General features: G+C 42.7%; 1 protein-coding gene across 1 annotated transcript in view; it reads left to right on the top strand.

Annotated features, from left to right (window-relative positions):
• zdhhc9 (zinc finger DHHC-type palmitoyltransferase 9) overlaps positions 1–17,769 on the top strand; it is a 59,421-nt gene extending 41,652 nt beyond the window's left edge. The window contains exons 7-9 of the mRNA XM_070550925.1: positions 16,039–16,142; positions 16,339–16,435; positions 17,395–17,769. Coding sequence (XP_070407026.1) covers positions 16,039–16,142; positions 16,339–16,435; positions 17,395–17,634 — 441 coding nt within the window. The 3' untranslated portion in view covers positions 17,635–17,769. The remainder of the gene's footprint in view (positions 1–16,038; positions 16,143–16,338; positions 16,436–17,394) is intronic.
• The last annotated feature ends 3,570 nt before the right edge of the window (positions 17,770–21,339 follow it).

Raw genomic sequence — 21,339 nt, 5'->3', positions numbered from 1 at the left:
AACAGCAGCACTCCCAGGTGGGAGATGGGATTGAAGCTACAACCTTCCAGTTACTCCAGTGTACCCTAGCTGAGCCCACAGAGGGGTGTAACACTGGACAATCTGCTCTACCTTCTGAGCTACTGCTGTACTTGTTTTGGATGTTGTTTAGTGGACTCAGATACCAAAAGTCAGTTTATTAGCAGCTAATAACTATTCTGACTTCTGACTTCAGTTTGGGAATTAAAAGAGGAAGGATACCAGGAGGCGTGGCTATCCTGTGGAAATAGTCTGGACTCATTGATAAATGTTGTTAGACTGTTGTATTGCAGTTAAAATAAAACAGAATGGCAAATATTTTATCATTTTAAATGTGTATGCTCCATATGAATGCATACAGATTGAGGACAAATATTTAAATACCGTAAATCCTCTAATACAGGCCGGTATTCAATTAAAGGCCGGGTCTCCAATTTTGGCCGGTGTCGGAGTCGGCGGAGGTGAATAATGGCCGGTCTCTTATTGTGGCCAGGTGGAATGTGGTAACAAGCAAGTACGAGGGCGGTTGTGTCATCGTCTCACTTTTGATTTGCGAGTGATAGACCGCGAGGGTAACTTTGACCGTGCGGAGATGAAGAGGAGGCTAAAATTTGATATCAAGTTCAAAGAGAACGTGCGCTGCAGAACACTGGGGAGCAATAGGGGTTGTATGAACTAGTCGACTTCACTATAGTGACTTTTTATGCCTGTCATCGACTAGTCGCTGTCACGTGATAATGACCGGCAAGATGCAGCCCTCGGAAAAGACAGCAGCCTGCTGTCAGCAGGTGACAAGCTCCTGTGCTCGGGGGGGGCAACGCGCTCTGCCAGAGCGTCGGTACTGACACGCGATCGTTCATGTCGGTTCATTTCCTTTAATGTTTTCTGTCTTTTATTTGCGCCTGATGTGTTTCGCTGCTGTGGAGCGGGGCGCATCACCTTGTCCTCCGACGCACTGATCACTGATGCGGCCGGCAAGCAGGGAGCACTCCCCTGTTTTTGCGGTCGGTAATCTGCCTCCTGAGCATGGCCACAGTAACAATCAGGTGTTGCCAAATTATTTAACACACGATCGTTCATGTCGGTTCATTTCCTTTGATGTTTTCTGTCTTTTATTTGCGCCTGATGCGTTTTGCTGTGGAGCGGGGCGCATCAACTTGTCATCCGGTGACGCACCGATCACTGATGTGGCCGGCAAGCAGCGAGCACTCTGCTGTTTTTGCGGTCGGTAGATCTTTTAGAACTGCAGTTCAAAGGTAACCCATAAGGTGAATATATATGAACCCAGGTAGCAGTTTCTCTTTAGGATTGAGAGGAGATGCAGGAAGATAATAAACAGACAGGACAGAAAAATAGTCAAATAAAAACAAGTTAGTTTTTGTACCTGCTGGTTGCAACAAACAGACACAATTGAAGGTAATCAGAAGTGAGGAACAGAAAATGAAATAATTATTTTAATGTTTAGAGCAGCAGGAACTCAGAGAGTCTGCAGGTGCATCAGTGAGTTTGCGGTCGCTGCACAGGGGGAGGGGGGAGATGGCTGAAGCAGAAACTACCGTTGTTAAAAGAAATGTGTTTAACTTTGAAAATGTGGGCTCAATATTAATTGTCAAAAACTCCAACAAACCATTAGTTCACTTTGCTCAAATAGAAATAGAGGCCTGCCTCTAATACTGGCCCTCCTTCCAATAAAGGCCTGGAGCTTGATGAGCTTGAGCATTTTGGGCCATTCCCATCTGTACCGGGTCGGCCCAGGCCGGGTAGCCCCAGTCGGCCCCAGCCTGGCCCGGTTGATTCCACACATCCTTGCTTAGGTATGCAAGGAATGCAGTCAGAGACACTTTCAGCTTCTGGGTAATCAGCATGATAATGAATGATAATGAATGATAATGAATTGAGCATGTCTTAAGCCCATGTGGGCTGATTCTACCCACCAATCAGAGGCTTGCTCTAATGGAAGGTGTGAATTTGCTGTCAGCAGTGGGTGTGTTGGCCCTGGTCGGCCTGAAGCAGACCCCCTCGAGAAGAGGGCTGAGAATGAGCCTTGGTTGGCCCGGGAAAATTCCAGGCCACCCAGATATGTAAACAATCTACGCTGCCCGGCCCGGGCCGACCCGGTACAGATGGGAATGGGGCAAAATACAGGCCGGGGCCTGTATTAGAGGATTTACGGTAAGCTTGCTTTTATTAGCTCCTTTTTACAAAATGAAACATCTACTACTGTCTATGTTATTGGTGATTTGAATGCAGATATCTCTGATAAAAACTCTGCTTTTGCTAAGCATCTGATCAATTTTTCTACTGATTTTCATTTAAAATTATCCAGTGGAGAGCTCCTGCCAGCGGAGAGCTACACATATATAAATGAAGCCTGGCATACCACGTCCTGGTTGGACCATTGTATCACTACAGCAGATGCTCATGCTGCTCTGACACACATGAATATCTTATACAATATGTCCAGTATGGATCATATCCCTGTTGAAATCATAATTAGATTTGATTATATACCTGCTACAGGAAATTATGTAAAGAGTCCTAATAAGGAATACTTTGACTGGTCTTCTCTCTCATCAGAAGATCTGGTGTCCTATTATGATTGCACTGATCAAATGTTATGCAGCATCAAATTAAGAAGAGAAGCAGTTATGTGCACAGATGCTAACTGCTCCAACACTGAGCACAAAACAGATATAAACTCTATGTACTGTGACCTAGTCCAAGCGTTACTTGATGCAAGCCAGTGTTTCACTCAAAGCAGAACGAGAAGTAAAATTATGCCTGGTTGGAATACATATGTGTCTCAAAGTCATGCTGGTGCTCGTTAAGCCACTACTTCCTGGGCCCTTGCAGGCAAAACCAGATATGGTCCTATATTTGAAAATAAAAAGCTGACAAATGCAAAATACTGTAGTGTTAAAGAGTTACAATTTAATTAATGGCCATAGACATTAAAGATCCATATCGAGTATGGATCCCATCTAATGGACACTGGGTTATTTAAATCAGAAGATTGTCGTTGTCGTCGTTGTCTTCCTCCGCTTATCCGGGTCCGGGTCGTGGGGGCAGCATCCCAACTAGGGAGCTCCAGACCGTCCTCTCCCCGGCCTTCTCCACCAGCTCCTCCGGCAGGACCCCAAGGTGTTCCCAGACCAGATTGGAGATGTAACCTCTCCAACGTGTCCTGGGTAGACCCGGGGGCCTCCTGCCGGCAGGACATGCCCGAAACACCTGCCCGGGGAGGCGTCCAGGAGGCATCCTGACCAGATGCCAGAACCACCTCAACTGGCTCCTTTCGATCCGGAGGAGCAGCGGTTCTACTCTGAGTCCCTCCCGAATGTCCGAGCTCCTCTCCCTATCTCTAAGGCTGAGCCCGGCCGCCCTACGGAGGAAACTCATTTCGGCCGCTTGTATCAGCGATCTCGTTCTTTCGGTCATTACCCAAAGCTCATGACCATAGGTGAGGATTGGGACGTGGATCGACCGGTAAATCGAGAGCCTGGCTTTCTGGCTCAGCTCCCTCTTCACCACGACAGATCGGCTCAGCGTCCGCATCACTGCAGATGCTGAACCAATCCGCCTGTCAATCTCCCGATCCCTTTTACCCTCACTCGTGAACAAGACCCAGAGTTGCTTAACCCTTACCCAACGTTTAAATTTTCTAACGTTAAAGTCATTAGAGCACAAAAAAATGCACTTAGAAAGCTTCCCATAGAAATATTATATAATATTTCATAAGTCCCAATTTTTTTACATAAATTTCATCCTTGACTTCAGCCCTAACAAAATAAAATAAAATATGTGTGTGTTTCTCAGATTTAACCCCTTTATTGCCAGGTTTATTATCAAAACCCGAAGTTTGAAAACTGTACAAAAAATGAAAAAATCAAATCATTTTTTGTGTGTTATGTCCAGATGACCTTTTTTGCGGGTAAGTTGTCACAGCCTTGGAGTGTCACAAATAGGCATAAAAATATGTTTGGCCCACTTTGTAGTTTTTGTGTGATGTCATATTTTCGAAAATACTCACGTTAAAGTCATTAGAGCACAAAAAAAATGCACTTAGAAAGCTTCCCATAGAAATATTATATAATATTTCATAAGTCCCAATTTTTTTACATGAATTTCATCCTTGACTTCAGCCCTAACAAAATAAAATAAAATATGTGTGTGTTTCTCAGTTTTAACCCCTTTATTGCCAGGTTTATTAGCAAAACCCGAAGTTTGAAAACTGTACAAAAAATGAAAAAAATCAAATCATTTTTTGTGTGTTATGTCCAGATGACCTTTTTTGTGGGTAAGTTGTCACAGCCTTGGAGTGTCACAAATAGGCATAAAAATATTTTTGGCCCACTTTGTAGTTTTTGTGTGATGTCATATTTTCAAAAATACTCACGTTAAAGTCATTAGAGCACAAAAAAATGCACTTACAAAGATAGCCAGCTGAACACTTTATTAAACTACTCCACTTGAGGTAGGACCTCTCCCCCGACCCGGAGTTGGCAAGCCACCCTTTTCCGGTCGAGAACCATGGCCTCAGATTTGGAGATGCTGATCCTCATCCCAGCCGCTTCACACTCGGCCGCGAACCTACCCAGCAAGAGCTGAAGGTCAGAGCTGGATGAAGCTAGGAGGACCACGTCATCCGCAAAAAGCAGAGACGAGATTCTTCTGCCACCAAACTCGACACACTCCACAACACGGCTGCACCTAGAAATTCTGCCCATAAAGGTAATGAACAGAACCGGTGACAAAGGGCAACCCTGGCGGAGTCCACCCCTCACCGGGAACAGGTCCAACTTACTACCAGCTATGCGGACCAAACTCACGCTCCTCTGGTAAAGGGACTGAATGGCCCTTAACAGAAAGCCACCCACCCCATACTCCTGGAGCGTCCCCCACAGGGTGCCCCTGGGGACACGGTCATAAGCCTTCTCCAAATCCACAAAACACATGTGGATTGGTTGGGCGAACTCCCATGCCCCCTCCATCACCCTTGCAAGGGTATAGAGCTGGTCCACAGTTCCACGGCCAGGACGAAAACCACATTGCTACATTGATGTTCTGCTGAGCTGTTGTGGCCTCATGGAGGGGGCTATCGTCTAGCACACTGCTGCTAACCACTTAAACATTCTCCCTCTCCTGATAATAACTGCTTTCCTTGACGTTGGATGTACTACTACTAGTTTTTCCGTTTAATTATAGATCCACTAGGATAAATACAATAAAGTTTATCTCTCACCAAATAGAATATTTACTAAGAAATCACAATATAACTATAGACACATTAGTTTGTCTTTGTGTGTATGTGTGTGTATGTGCAGCGCTGGACTGACCATAGGGCATAGCGGGCAACTGCCCGCTGGGCCGACCCTTTCATCTTTTATGGGCCGGTGTCTGTTTTTTTTTTTTTTTTTTTGCTGGCTTCTAGTTGTTGCGGACAACTTGTCCGCGCCGCCCCACGCGACGCCTCGTAAAAGTTGGTGGATTGGCCAATTGGTAATAATACACTCTGGGCTGGACCAATAGCCAGAGGTCTGATGCACCCGCCAGTTGTTTGTGAATCTCAGTAAACAGACAGACGAGCTTTACTAAATGGAGAACAAAAAACGGAAAGGAGGAGCGGAGAAAATTCGACTAAAAAAGAAACTGGCCCTTCAGGCGGATGCTGGCACATGTGTTAAAATCTCAGTTGTTTGGTAGTGAAGGTTCAAGTAAAATCAATTTAGGAAGTGATGGAGCCTCAGCCCAGCGACAGGTTGGAGAAGAAAAGAGGGAGGAGGAGGAGAAACCCGAGCCGGTGTTGTGCCATAAATTGACTTGCTGCCAAAAAATGATTAGCCACCGCGGGATCGCGCACGGTTAGGTAATTGCATTTCTAGACAAAATTCCCCAGGATTTCGCCCTAAAACTCAGCATATCTAGCAATATGGACATTCAGAAAGCAAAGATAACCTCTTCCGGTACTTAAACAGATGTTTATCGCGGATATTAGTGTGGCAGTGTTTGTGGCACCCTGCGCGGGATCACGAGGACGTGCTTGTGGAAAGAGGGAGGAAGATGTGGCAGTGTGGTGAGCATCCACAATGTCCCGATTGATGATGTGCCCTGGCTGCTTGGGTAATGAGATGCCCCTTTGGCTGACTGGTTAGAGCGTATGACTCTCACTCGGGAGTCTGGGGATCGAATCCCGCCCGGCACTCGTTTCTGCACCTTGCCACATTAGTTTTTCCAGTTCGGAAGTTGTTTTAAGTGTTGCTATTTGTCTTAAACGTTCACAATGAGGATATATTAATCATTTTTGCAATATTTGCGATTGAAAGATGGTTTGTGCCACAAACTTTGTGATAAGAACTGGCTTTCTTTATGTTACAGCCTTGATACTAAAAAAATAAATAAACAATGTAAAATGGCACCCTGTATTGAATGTAAACGTTGTATAAATGGAAATAAACAATTCTCCAGCTATTTAATTTTTTTCCCCTTCCTTTCTTTAATCTACTTGACATGGAGCCACAGTTAACTAGTTTGGGGCACATTTTTACTTGAAAAAAAGTATTTAAAATGATCAAGCTTTGGCTTTAATGACACTGTGTAGGTTGCTATTCATTACGTTGCTCTATTTAAAAGTAACAAGATAAAAGCACTTCAGCACATAAAATTAAGATTGTCACTTGCCAAATAGACTACACCCTCCCGTTAACCTATAAGAAATGCCTCAAAATATCTTTAAATTCTTTATTGATGATTTAATTGTAGACAACTAAAATGGCATTTTACTTGCCAAAAAGTGATCGAATTGCTAAGATTTTCATGGAGGCTAAAATTGACCAAATAAGGGTTTTATGTTTTATCTGTTGATGTTACTGTACTCATACTGCCTACTGTATCATCATAAACACCCCAAAAATGGCACAGAAAAAAAGAAAAAAAAAAGAAAATAATTTCCCTTGCCAAAAATTGATTACAGTGTCCTGGTCACCTGTAAAGGGTTACATTTACCTAAATATTACTTTATTTATTATCTCTTGATGTTATTAGTGCCATCACAGGATGCTGGGTGTCTTTCACATTCATAAACACCTCAAAAATGGCAACAAATGATCATTTCCCTTGCCAAAAATTGATTACAGTGTCCTGGTTACGTGTAAAGGGTTAAATTGACCTAAATATTACCTTATTTATTATCTCTTGATGTTATTAGTGCCATCACAGGATGCTGGGTGTCTTCCACATTCATAAACACCTCAAAAATGGCAACAAATGATAATTTCCCTTGCCAAAAATTTATCACAGAGTCCTGGTCACCCATAAAGGCTTAAATTGGCATAAACATTACTTCATTTATTATGGTGCTGGGTGTGTTCCACAATCATATTCGAATAAACATGAAAATATTCCGTCCGAATATCTGTTTCTTGTTATAAATATAACAGCTAGAAGGATTTACAGTTAAAATAGGAGAAACACGTGACTCCCCAGGAAGGGTCGTAACACCACTTGCCTCATGCACATAAGTGAACAAAACAAAGCAGCATGGAGACACTCCGTCTCCAACCACCTCTCAGGCAGCAGCCTGCACTCCCAAGTTCTACACGTCACCAGAACATAAACAACCGCAACACAATAAAAGCAGTGTTATACAAAATGGAAGGCCTGTAGTGTTTATTCTCTTACAGTAACAACTTATCAATTTTTTGGAGGAATTTATTTGAGAATTTTTTGGTTTTTAGTAATTGTGCAATAGAAAAGTAATCGCTAGATTAATCATCTAAATAGTCATTAGAATAGTCGACTATTCGATAAAATAATCGTCAGAATAATCATTTTAAAAATAATCAGTTACCCCCAACCCTACTTTTTAGAATACCAGGATAGGAAGGATGGTGTAGGTTTACGTTTATTAGATTGATACATAAATACTACCAATAAGAAAGTGTACGTTGGTGTGTGTCAGAAACAGCGTAAGGCTTAATGTCTTTTCCAAAAAAAACAGGTGATGGGCCGGTCTCCAGTCAAAATGCCCGGGCTGAATTTTTGTCCCAGTCCAGCCCTGTGTATGTGTATGTGTGCGTGCGTGCGTGCGTGCGTGCCTGCTCTGTCTTCTCGATCCCCATTGAGTTGGGGAAGGATGGCTGCTTATACTGAGCCAGGATTCTCTGGAGGTTTCTTCCTGTTAAAAGGGAGTTTTCCTCTCCACTGTTGCTTTATGCTTGCTTAGTATGAGGATTGCTGTAAAGTCACTGACACTAGTCAGTGACTTGATGCAATTTGCTGGGTTCCTTATATAGGAAACATTATTTCTGATTGGCTTAATGAACTGACCTGAATTGGAATGTTTATTATGTGAAGTGCCTTGAGACCACTCTTGTCGTGATTTGGCGCTATATAAATAAAATTGAATTGAATTGAATTGACTTGCTTCTTAAAGATGGGGACCACCACCCCGGTCTGCCACTCCAAAGGAACTGTCCCCGATGACCACGCAATGTTGCAGAGACGTGTCAACCATGACAGCCCTACAACATCCAAAGCCTTGAGATACCCAGGACGAACCTCATCCGCCCCCGGGGCTCCACCGCTGTGTAGTTGTTTGACTACCTCAGCAACTTCTGCCCCCAAGATTTGACAGTCCATCCCCAGGTCTCCCTGCTCTGGTTCCTCCTCGGAATGCCCATAGGTGGGATTGAGGAGCTCCTCAAAATATTCCTTCCACCGTCCGACTATAGCCTCAGTTGATGTCAGCAGCTCCCCATCCCCACTGTAAACAGTGTGAGCGAGTTGCTGCCTTCCTCTCCTGAGGCGCCGGACAGTTTGCCAGAACCTCTTTGGAGCTGATCGATAGTCTTTCTCCATGGCCTCACCAAACTCCTCCCACGCCCAAGATTTTGCCTCGGCAACTGCCACTGCTGCACCCCGCTTGGCTTTCCAGCACCTGTCTGCTGCATCCGGAGACCCACAGACCAGCCACGCCCTGTAGGCCTCCTTCTTCAGCCTGATGGCTCCCCGAACCTCTGGTGTCCACCAGCGGGTACGGGGGTTGGCACCACGACTGGCACCGGCCACCTTGCAACCACAGCTAGCAACAGCCACCTCAACAATCGCAGAGTGGAACAAGACCCACTCGGAGTCAATGTCCCCCACTGCTCTCGGGACGTGGTCAAAGCTCTGCCGGGGGTGGGAGTTGAAGACCGTCTTAACAGGTTTTCCTTCCAGGCGTTCCCAGCAGACCCTCACTATGCATTTGGGTCTGCCAGTTCTACGTGGCATCTTCCCCTGCCGTCAGATCCAACTCACCACCAGGTGGTGATCAGTTGACAGCTCCACTCCTCTCTTCACTCGGGTGTCCAAAACATACGGCCGCAGGTCAGATGATATGACTACAAAGTCTATCATCGACCTGCGACCTAGGCTGCCCTGGTACCAAGTGTACCGATGGGCATCTTTATGTTGGAACATGGTCTTCGTTATTGCCAAACTGCGGCTTGCACAGAAGTCCAATAACGAAACACCACTCGAGTTCAGATCAGGTGGGCCGTTCCTCCCAATCACACCCCTCTAGGTCAAGCTGTCATTGCCCATGTGAGTATTGAAGTCCCCCAGCAGAACAATGGAGTCCCCTGATGGAGCACTATCTAGCACTCGTCCCAGGGACTCCAGAAAGGGTGGGTACTCTGAACTGATATTTGGCCCATAAGCACAAACAACAGTCAGGACCCTTTCCCCGACCCGAAGGCGCAGGGAAGCTACCCTCTCGTCCCCCGGGGTAAACCCCAACACACAGGCAGAGAGTCTTGGGGCTAACAAAATCCAAACCCAGCCCTCCGCCTCTCACCCGGAGCAACTCCAGCAAAGGAGAGTGTCCAACCCCTCTCAAGGACTTGGGTTCCAGAGCCAATGCTATGTGTCGAGGTGAGTCCGACTATATCTAGCCAGTACCGCTCAACCTCTGCCACAAGCTCCTGCTCCTTCCGCGCCAGCAAGGTGATGTTCCATGTCCCAAAAACCACTTTTCTTGTCCGGGGATAGGACCGCCAAGGCTCCCGCCTTGGTCTGCCACCCGATCCACATTGCACCAGACCCTTCATGTTCCTCCTGCGGGTGGTGGGTCCACAGTTGGATGAGCCTATGTATCCGGTTAGGGCTGGGCCCGGCCGGGCCCCATGGGCGAAAGCCCAGCCACCAGGTGCTCGCTCACGGGCCCCAGCCCCAGGCCTGGCTCCAGGGTGGGACCCTGGTAACCCTCCGGGCCGGGTACTCCGACTCTTTGACTTTACCTCCATGAAAGATCCTCTGAACTGTTCTTTGTCTCACCCTTGACCTAAGACCAATTTGTCTTGGGAGACCCTACCAGGGGCACAAAGTGCCCCAGACAACATAGCTCCTAGGATCATTAGGGCACTCAAACTCCTCCACCACGATAAGGTGACGGTTCAAGGAGTAGTATCAGAAGATTGGTTATTTTTATTACAGGGAAATTAAATAAACACTTTGCATGAACTGAGAGACAAGAGAAGAGAGAGAGACTTTCAAACATTAAGAAATTTTATTACTAAAATTAATTTTAAACAATTTAACAAGACTAACTCTCTAATGATGGATGTTGTTGGAATGAAATGTGAGGTGGAGTGTGTGTTGGTACGATGTCAGTTCAGAACCTCTGTTTCCGGAGAAGCGAGTCTGAGTGGGAGATGATGTTTTGCTCCTAACTGATCAACGTTTGAACTGTGTTCAAAAGAACATGAGACACCATTTGTGTCGCATCCACATACCCTTCAGTGAGACTTCCGTACAGATCCGGATGCCAGGTCCACGGACCCTCCTCTGGTACCGGAGCCGATGAAACAGCGTCACAGCACGACAACCCAGTCTTTGGATAGTCTCCAGGTAAAAAGCGACAGGTGTTTCACAGCGTCAAAAAGGGACCCTCCTTGGGTCAGCGGGTTCAGCTTTTATTCTGAAGGAACCATTGTTTGCTGATAATGACAGGTGTTCCCAGCTTGGCAGTTCTTGGCTTAAAAAGAAGAGTATGGATGGCCTTGCCATACTCCACTTAGCATGCGGTGAACTTCAGGGGATCTTGAGATCTTGTTGAATACTGAACTTGAAATTGGCATTGGACTGTTTTATTAATCTGGATGTTTATGATTCTGTACGAATCAAAGCTGACAGATTAAATAAACACCACAGAGTCTTGCCACGCTTCAGACGGGGAAGATTCTGATTGGGTCAGCAACAGCAATGTGTTGTGATTATTTACCTTAATGAATCAGCGTGTCGAGTGACTAGAATAAGTCATTTACTTATTAAAACATATTAATCATAATATTGTGATTTCACAGATCGGTCACTTGGTTATTATTGACTAACAGTTGTTTTGATTAGCTTTTATTGAAAATAGAGTTCTTTGGCTTTTAATAAAAGAAAGCAGTCTTCATTTTCTGTCTTCATTGCTGGAATGTAAACAGTTTAGAAGTGAATGCATGACCTTGAGGCTGTTTCATGCACTCTGGCACTGCATCAAAGGGACTGTGGAAAAGATTAAATAACCTTGGTTGAAATAGCTCCTAGAAATATGCTATAAGATTCATTAAGAAGAATGAGCAAAAAATGAGGGAAGATTCCATGGCTAAGAAACTCTTAGGCAAGGATAACAAAGCATTTTGGAAAAAGATAAAAATGGTTAATAACTGTAAACCCTCACTCCCCTGTACGGTAGATGGTGTCTCTGGGTCAGATATGATTGCAGAGCTCTGGCTACAGCACTACAGTAAACTGTTTACTTGTGTGCCAAGTGAACCTTTCCAGGTTGATAATGTTGATGTAAATACTATATTGACACTCAGGAGGTTCATCAAGCAATTAAAAATGTGTTTGTAGGCAAGACTACAGGATTGGATCTGATCTCTGCTGAACTTCTTAAATTTGCAAGTTTGAGGTTAGCCTCCCGTCTTGTCTTATACTTCACTGCCTTTATGTTTCATGGTTTTATTCCAGGCTCCATGATGAACGTTCTTTTGGTTCCTGTGCTGAAGAACAAATCAGGGAAAGTAGGCAGCTCAGATAATTACAGGCCCATTGCTCTTGCAAGCATTCTTTCTAAAGTTTTTGAACAAATACTACTGACAAGATTGGACAAATTGATACAGTGTACTGACAACCAATTTGGATTTAAGCCTAAACATGGCACTGGCATGTGCATATGTGTTCTAAAGGAGCTATCAAGTAGCTACCAAAACAAAAATTCAACTGTTTTTATGTGTTTTTAGATGCCTCCAAGGCTTTCGATTGTGTGAACCACAGAAAATTATTTTATAAACTGTGGAAAGCTGGTGTGCCTAAGTACATAGTTAGATGTTTGTCATATTGGTATACAAACCAGACCTTGCTGGTCAAGTGGGCCAACTGTGTATCTGCACCTTTTCAGGTCTGTTACGAAGTAAGACAAGGGAGCATCCTTGTTTAATTTTCTTATGAACGATCTGTCTAAACAGTTAATTCAGTGTAGAACTGGCTGTATGGCAGGAGGTACAGTAATAAATCATCCGATGTATGCTGATGACATAGTGGTATTTAACCCAAGTTCAGCTGGTCTTCAGGAGCTTCTTAATGTGTGCCCTGAGTCTGGTGAACAGCATGATGTTGAATTTAATCCTGCAAAAAGTATAATCATGATCTGTCGAACTAAAGAGGACAAATGGATCAGATTTCCTGACTTCATGCTATCTGGCTCTATTTTAAGTGTTTCAAATGAAGTGAAATATCTGGGTCATATGTTGACAGACAACCTGTCAGATGATGAGGACATTTATCGTCAGTGCCGAATGTTATATGCACAAGCTAATGTACTGTGTCGTAAATTTGGATATTGTTCTGTTAACGTCAAACTTAACTTGTTTAGAGCTTACTGTACCTCATTGTACACAGCACATTTATGGTGGAACTATAAAACAGCTAGTATCCAGAGACTGCAGGTGGCTTACAACGATGCATTAAGACTTCTGGTAAAAAAGCCCACATGGACTAGTGCTAGCGAACTGTTTGTTTCTGCCGGGGTCAGCACATAGAAAGCTGTTTTAAGAAATTTTATGTATACATTTATATGCAGTCTTAATATGTCTAAGAGCAGTGTCATCCTAACTCTGACTAATACCAGATATAGTGCTGTACGCTACACCGCTGATTTATGGAAGCACTGGTATGATTGTCTCTTGTAGGATACTGTTCTTCTTTGAACGAGTTTGTTGTTTTCTTTTTAAAGTCACCTTTGTATATTTTTCTATGTATTTTTTGGACCATGAGTCTGCAATAAAGGCTACTACTACTACTATTCATCCATTTAGGAGTAGTGACTTCTTAGCTTTTGAAATTTTCAACAACACAAAGTTCCCGTCTGTCTTAATGAAACTATACAGATGGAACCAAACTGCTTAATGGCAGAAATCAAATCGTCCTTCTGTATGTTAACAGTTCAAATGTTAAAGACGTAGATGTGTTGAAGTTATAGTCTTGTTTTTGTGAAAATTTACTAGATAAGGATTTAAATGTACCAATCAAAAACCTTGGCTTCATGTCGCTGGAAAGACAAACGCACACAAATGCTGCTTTTCCTTTGACCACAGATCGGTTACTGTGACAACAGTGCTGTCTTCATTAGCACTGAAGGACACAAAGATGTGGCTTGTTAAACAAGGCTGTTGTAAACTGAAGGGAATGGAGTGGTAAAAACTACAAGAACCACATATTCCCTAAAATAATTACTGTGTTACTGTTCTCGTGTTTTCTTTTATCTCAATTATTTAGATAAAAATCTGGCTGCAGTTTAATTCTGCTTACAGTCTGAGACATTACTAACTATTGTCTGCAGAAAGCTAAAAGCGGCACTTAGAAATCTCAGACATGCTATCTAATAATCTAAAAATACACATGAAAAGCTTCTGTTCTTATTGAAAATATTGACCGATCCAAACGGTCCATCTGGTTTTCGTTTCTCAGTGTGTCGGCTGCATTCAGAAGCTTCTGAGACCGACATGAGGAAACAAAATGGATTTGATGTTTTCAGATTATTTAGTGACAAGCTTCAGAAACACACACACACACACACACACACACACACACACACACACACACACACACACACACACACACACACACAACTGCTGTCCATGTATGCATGTATACATTACTTGGACCTTTACAAGCTTAGATCTGACTACACAAGCTCTGGTGGTGGTAGCGGTGCTTTGAGCCAGTAGCATCTGAAGCAAAAGAAGTGTGCACTTTTGTCATAATGATTAATTTATAGTTCCCTTCTTTCCAGTGAGATGGCTGACCTCGTTTTTGCTTTCATTTAATCTGGAACAAGGCATTGCTTTACACCTTCAGTGTGTTTGTTGCCCACAGTCGTTTCAGCGTCTCTGATCAGCCTATTAATAGATGCATCGATACCTGCAGGGTTAGGCTGTTGTAGCAAACGTGAGAAAGAAAGAGGAGAGCAGTAAGCTAGGGAAGTAATGGGGGTGCAGTCCTGTGAGTGTTGTAGCTGCTCTGGCTTCTCATAGGTACACATGCAAGTGTCAGTCCTACTGAGAAGTGCAGTGCTAAGATGCCTTCTGCAGGCTGATGACCTACATATTCAGCATAGAGATCAAAGCTTTTGTTTTGTTGGAGGGTCATTCAGTTCACGTTAGAGATGTTTTTCTCAATTCAGTCATTAGTCTGGATTTCAGTCTTGATTTTCTTGCATTGTTTTGTTACTTTGTTTACCTTCATCAAAATGTTATGGTTTGAAGGCAAGCATCTGGATTCCATCCTTGCCTTCAAACCCACTGAGGAAATTTCGCATAGCAGGGGAGAAACGCTAGCTGCCGCCATCACGTTTCGACTGGTTCATGTCCTAAAATGTCCCGGTGGCACTGACAGTTGGAAACAGACACATGGGTGGGTAACGGTAACAGTGTTACCTTTTTAAAAAGTACCTCATTAAATTAATGTTTACTGATAAAAGTAACGGCACTACCGTAACACCCAATACTCTTCTGGACTGATGAGCTAACAGCTAGGCAAAACGTTTGTTTTGCATGGTTATTGCACCACAATATAAAACTTTTGCCTGACTTGACCTCCGGTTACCCCACAAATGCAAAGGAAGACAGATCAAAGCTGTGTTTGGACTAGCTGTTAGCGCATCAGTCCTGTAGGATATGTAAATTCTGTTTCTACTTATTATTTATGACCTTAACTCAGAGTAAAATTATTCTTAAAGGCATTTGAGAAGAAATGGAGAAAATCGAGGTGTCCGCAATGTGTTCTAAAATTCCTTTAATTTTGGGTAAATCCTTTGCTAGATCCTGAGAATTGTTAATAGATTTCTAAAGCGGTTTTATTCTTTCAGTTCTCTCCTTGTTCGTCCCTGCCAGCGCACCCAGTTCCCATCAAATCAGGAATCATTAAATCCCGACAAGATAAGTTTTAGTAGGTCAAACCCAAGCCTGTTGGAAAACATCTAAAAATGGAAACAAGCTTTTAAAGAGCAAGTCACCCCCAAATCAACTATTTTTTTCTGATAAACTATAGAAATACGTGTCTAATCGTGCTGCAGACACGTGTAGTCAATAGTTTTGCACTTTAATGCATTTTAGTTAAAATTTATTTTTTTTCTGCCTGAAACTCTCAGTGTTGTGCCGTTGTCAGGTAAAAACTCTGCACTGCATTTGAATTTAAATCTGCCACCGCTATTGGCTAAGAGGTATGCTATGATGTAAACTGGTACATTATGATGTCACAATGTCGTGAGTGTGTGTATTTGTTAGAGGCTCCACCCTCTTGGTCTGCTAGGCAACAGCATTTGTTGCATTTTTCAAACATGAAGTGGGAGTGAAGTGGGAGCTTCTTGTAAGGGGTGACTTGCTCTTTAAATAAAGTATGAGCAGAATGAACTGGGTGACTTAGCAGGATGTTTTGGGCGGGTTTGGCGTAAGGCCTGTTAATGAGTGTTGTGTTCCCTTTTGTTTTGTCCAGATTAAAGGGTCCTGGTCAGGAAAAAACAGAGTCCAGAACCCTTATAGCCACAAGAACATAATCAAAAACTGCTGTGAGGTTCTGTGCGGGCCGACATACCCGAGGTGAGCACTTGTGCAGTTTCTAACTGATCAGTTTACCTTTGTGTTGATGCAAAACTGCTTTGTTGATGCTTCTCTTGCTGTTAGCCATGGATCCTGAATCAGACCTTTGATAGATCACATTTTAGAGTTCACTTGTCTTCTGCTCAGCAATGAGCAACTTAAATGTAGTGATCGATTGTCTCCTCTTGTCCTTCAGCGTCTTAGACAGACGCGGGCTGATGCAGGAGGATTCACCTGTCTCTGCAGGAAGTGAACCTCCCTTCTCCTTTAACAATTCAGTACCACAAACCACGGTTAGTGCGCGCACGCACACACACACACACACACACACACGCACGCACGCACGCGCACACACACACACACACACACACACACACCTGCGCGATTGCAGGATTCCAAGTAAGGAATGCAGACCAAACAATAAACAGTGTATGCAAAAGTAAATGTTGGTGCTGTGAAATAACAGGCTTCTATCGCCTCTGTTCAGGGTAACTGTGAGTTAATTTGTAATATTTCAGCTTCACTTTGCTTGTGAGCCTGATCTTCTATTGTAATCTAAATCAAGGTATTTTCTCATTTCCAGTGGGTTAAAATGTACAAATACCTCAGTGCTTGTGGTAGATTCAGCATTTTTCTAAGAACATTTTGATTAATTCAGAGTGAGCTAATATTATTTTAATTGTTGAATTAGTGTGTATGTATAAGATGATGAGCAAAATAATTCATTTCCTGCTTGTTAACTGAATAGTTAGTAAACGTACCAACAGTTTGAATGTACAATACTCTCAAAAAGTTAGACTTTGTGAACTAAAAGAGTGAATATTTTTTTCTGTCCTGTTTGAAAGTAACCATGGGACAGGTAGAATCCACAAAATGATAAAATCATGTTCATACAAACTCTGAAATACTCTCTAAATAAATAACACCCAAAATATTTCTTTTTAACTTAAATTTTTCCAGATGCATGCATCAGTGTACTCAGGTATACTAGTATGTGAGCGTGCCACCTTATTTGGCAACTCCATAATTTCTTAATGTTTGACTATAACAATGAAGCCAAACATGTTAAAAATGCTTTAAGATAGTTTTGGATGATCTCAGCCTGAAAGGCTAGATAGCCCAGCATTTTTGTCCTCTTGTGTAACAAAAAGTATTTAACACTCCTTCCCTTAAATGTCTACAACTTAAGGGGCAAGGGATGAATTTGGGTTTCTGGTTTTGTCATCCACTAACGTTGCTGTATTTGCTACAGAAAACCACAGCTCCTCTGATCCCCAACGAGCACACGCCTGATGATGTCAAACCAAGCATTGCTGCCTCAGCGGAGAAAAAACCCTCCCCCAAAGAGAGGAGCTCCGCCCCCAAAGAGAAGAGCCCCACCCCCAAGGAAAAAAGCCCCACCCCTAAAGAGGATCATTCTCCAGTTCCTAAAGTCCCACCCTTGGCGTCACCTGAAACAGATGTGGAGACATCCATCACTAAGACCCACTAGCTGCATGGGGTGGGCGGCTCCAGCCCAAGCCGTTCTTCCAGCATCCTGTCCAATCATGACCTGCAAACATTGATAATCAAAATCAAAAAACTGTGAGGGTGACTCGGTTATTTTCTGACTCTCACCTTCAAAATCTTCCACTATAGTGGAGCCTCTGCAGCAGCTCCTCCTCCTTCTGCTTCCCAGAAGCCACTGCAGAACATTTTGACTGACATTTAACTCCTGAAGGAAGAGGAAGAGGAGGAGGAGGGGGGCTGTTAAAATGCAGAGTCAGCACTTTCCAGTTTCCCAATCACAGACTGCATGGGGAAGAAACACAGCAGAGAGGGTGACAGGAGAGAGTGCGCTGATTATTAGTGCATTTGTTCTTCATTTAAAATTGTATATGGACATTTATTGTGAGAGGCCAGTTCAAACATAACCTATGAAAGTGCCGGAGATGAAGGGTGGGGTTTTTAGACATGTGAAAAAGTCATCATTGTTGTAAATACGCCACATACCCTATGCAAACATCAAGAAGGCTGGACGAGCCGAGTGGGTATCTATAGTTATAACATCTGTGAGTATGTGTAACGTCCAGGCAGGAGAAGGACATGTCCATCCTTCCAGGCAACACCTATCTTGTCTTCTGACACTGCTGCATTCAGTAATGTTGTCACTTGCATCTTTTTTAGATCAATCTCTCCTAAACTAACCATTATCCTTCCATCTTTTTTATGTAAGGAGTGTAATGATGGCGCTTTTACAAAGAAGTACATGTTATGATGAAGTTGAGCCTCTGAGCCTGAGAAAAGAAAGAAAAGGCCTGGTGAGTGTAGACACTAGTGACAGTGCCTTATTGAAGCAGTTGCACCATCTGCAGAAAACCAACCAACAGAGAAGCGTCTCTGACAGTAATAATTAATAAAAATAACAAAAAAAGAAGGAAAATCTGGTAGATAAACACTGATTTAACCTAAAAAACAAGTATAGAAACCTTAATGCATCTCTAAATACTCAAATAAGTTTAGCTGAATTTCATCTAAAACCCGTGTTTAAAATTAGACTGGATAAAAGCAGAGCCAGTAAATCGAAGGACAAAGCAAAGACGTAATTTAATCTTACATCTGTTTCAGTGGGTGTGGTTGTTGTGGGAGTTATTGTGCTGATGATGGAAGATGGTCAGGAAGGCGGCTTGAAACGAGGGTCAGCATCTCCTGTAAATTACAGCCGAGCTGCTTTTTCTCTCTGCCTGTAAATTCAACTCTTCCTCGTGTCATTCACATCTTTGCTTTGACGGCTGCTCCTGTTGGGCGCCCACAGGCGAGGCAGCTTCCACTGCAGCCGGCTGTGACGGACCTGCTACCACAGAGACGACTCAAGGATGGTGTTTATTTTTCCTCTCAACATGTCTTTTATTCTTGGAGCAGATCGTTCTCCAAAAGGGAAATAGGAAAATCCAGCTAGTTGTTAGTTTTTAGAAGGTGTTAGCTGATAGTGAGTTTGTGCCAGTGACTGTGTTGTATGCAAGACAGAGTTGTTGCTTGTGAATCTTGCTTGTGTAGACATCCAGTATTGTAACAGAAATCGACCCAAAAGGGTTAAAAACAGATCCAGTTTCTATAAAATCAAACTGTTTTCGGCTGCAGTCTTGAAATTTAAACCTACTTTAAGCTCCTGGGATTGCAGTTTTTTTTATAGCAGCTCTTGTCTTTGGTTAAAAAAATGATTTATTATGAAAAACACTCAGACATGTTCAGTTTTATTCTGATTTCTCAAAATCCTCACAAAGCTGCAACAGAAGTTAAATGACAGATTATTAAAAAGTTGCCAGTGTGCTGCAGTATTGTTTCAGTTTTAGTTCAGAAAACATACAGAGAAATATTAAATCACAGGTAAAATGAGCTAAAGCAGGGACAGTTGTTAAAATAGAAATGTAACTTGGTATTTGAAGATGGTTTGGTGTTGCTAAGAATCAAGAATGCAAGTTGTTTGATGAATATGGATGTTTTAAGGGAATGGAGGAAGTTTTAGGTTTTTACCGGTGATAAAAAAGCCGAGCTCTTGTATTTATGACTCCTGTGTTTAAACCATGAATGCTCAGATTTGTTTATTACATAGCCTCATGTATACAGCAACAGTGCTATGATTGAATGCTTATTTATGTTCACTTTGTTTGGTCAACACTGTGATTATTTGTATTTCTTTTCTTTTAATTCACTTCCTTTTTACATGATCAGTGTGTCCACAAATAAACAATGTTGTCTTTCCAAATAAGTGTTTTTTCAAGATAAAGGTACAGGTGTCAAAATGTCTTTCTGATACATTTGCAGTGGTCGCTAGTGGGAAGAAATGCCTTTGAAGTCGTTCTTTGGGGAATAAAAGCTGCGGTGCGCCTGTTGAGGGGCAGAAGTCACATTGGAGGAGAAAGGGGAACAACATGGCAGGATATCGTCTTATTTCCTGATATTGATAAAATATTGCAGAGCAAAGTTGATGTTTTATCTCCACAAATAACACAAGCCCAGAGGAGTTCTGTTATGTGGTGGACTTGCTAATGCTAACCGTTAGCTTCTACTAGCTGAGATGCTCTTTGCTGTTTCCTGGAACCAAAACCAACAACCGTCGTGAGCCAAGATGGATGAGTCCATGAATTTTAAATGACAGCATCATGTAAATCTGCTGGGCTTTCTGAGACAAGCATTTTCTATTCATTGCTAATGTAGGAAGTAGGGGTAGAAGACAATTTTCACATTTAGCCTGCATGTTAAACTTGGTGACCGATCATTTTCTAATATAAGTGAAAAGTTATTTCTCAGTTAACTTGCTCTTCAGTATCTTTTATGCTGTTAAATAAACACAAGTACAGGTGAAACTGGGAAGATTAGGATATCAGTCAATCAATCCAATCAATCTAATCAATCACTCAATCAACTTTTATTTATATAGCGCTTTCCACCACCTTCAAAGGGGGCCCAAGGCGCTGGACAAATAAAAGTAGCGAAGATAAAAGTAGCAAGTCATACAAACATTAAAAACAAAAGAACATAGACATTTGTGAACAATAAAATGCCAATGAGATAAAATTTAGATAAAAGAAAATTAATTAAAGCTAAGAACAAAAAAATAAAAAAACAGACACCAAAAGCTTTAGGAGAAAGCCATCCTGTAAAAATGAGTCTGCAACCTGCTCTTAAAGACTGCCAGTGATGGGGACTGTTTGATTGTGAGTGGGAGCTGGTTCCAGAGAGGGTGCAAGAACTTGAAAAGCCCGATCACCACGAGTCTTAAATCGGGTGCGAGGGACAATAAGCAATTTCTGGTCAGCTGACTGTAATGACCTTGAGGGAACATGCTTTATGAAGAGCTCTGCTAAGTAGGTGGGGCACTGCCTTGGAAAAACTTAAAACACTAAAAGTTGAACTTTAAACTGTGACTGGTATGAGACTGGGAGCCAGTGAAGGGGCGTCAGCACTGGAGAAATGTGGTCCCTTTTCCTGGTTCCAGTCAAAAACCTAGCAGCATTGTTCTGCACTAATTGCAGGTGATGGACAATAGTCTGACCCAACCCAGCATAAAGGGAGTTACAATAGTCAAGCCTAGAGATCACAAACGCATGTAGAACATGCTCCAAGTGAGTTCTGGAAAGAATAGGCTTGAGTTTAGTAAAGGCGACGTAACTGAAAAAAGCAAGACCGAACTACTGAGTTGGCATGAGAGTCCAAT

The sequence above is a fragment of the Nothobranchius furzeri genome, chromosome 1 (genome assembly GCF_043380555.1).
Source record: "Nothobranchius furzeri strain GRZ-AD chromosome 1, NfurGRZ-RIMD1, whole genome shotgun sequence".
In the NCBI taxonomy this organism is placed as follows: Eukaryota; Metazoa; Chordata; class Actinopteri; order Cyprinodontiformes; family Nothobranchiidae; genus Nothobranchius; species Nothobranchius furzeri.
This window is presented reverse-complemented; position numbering and strand designations above follow the sequence as displayed.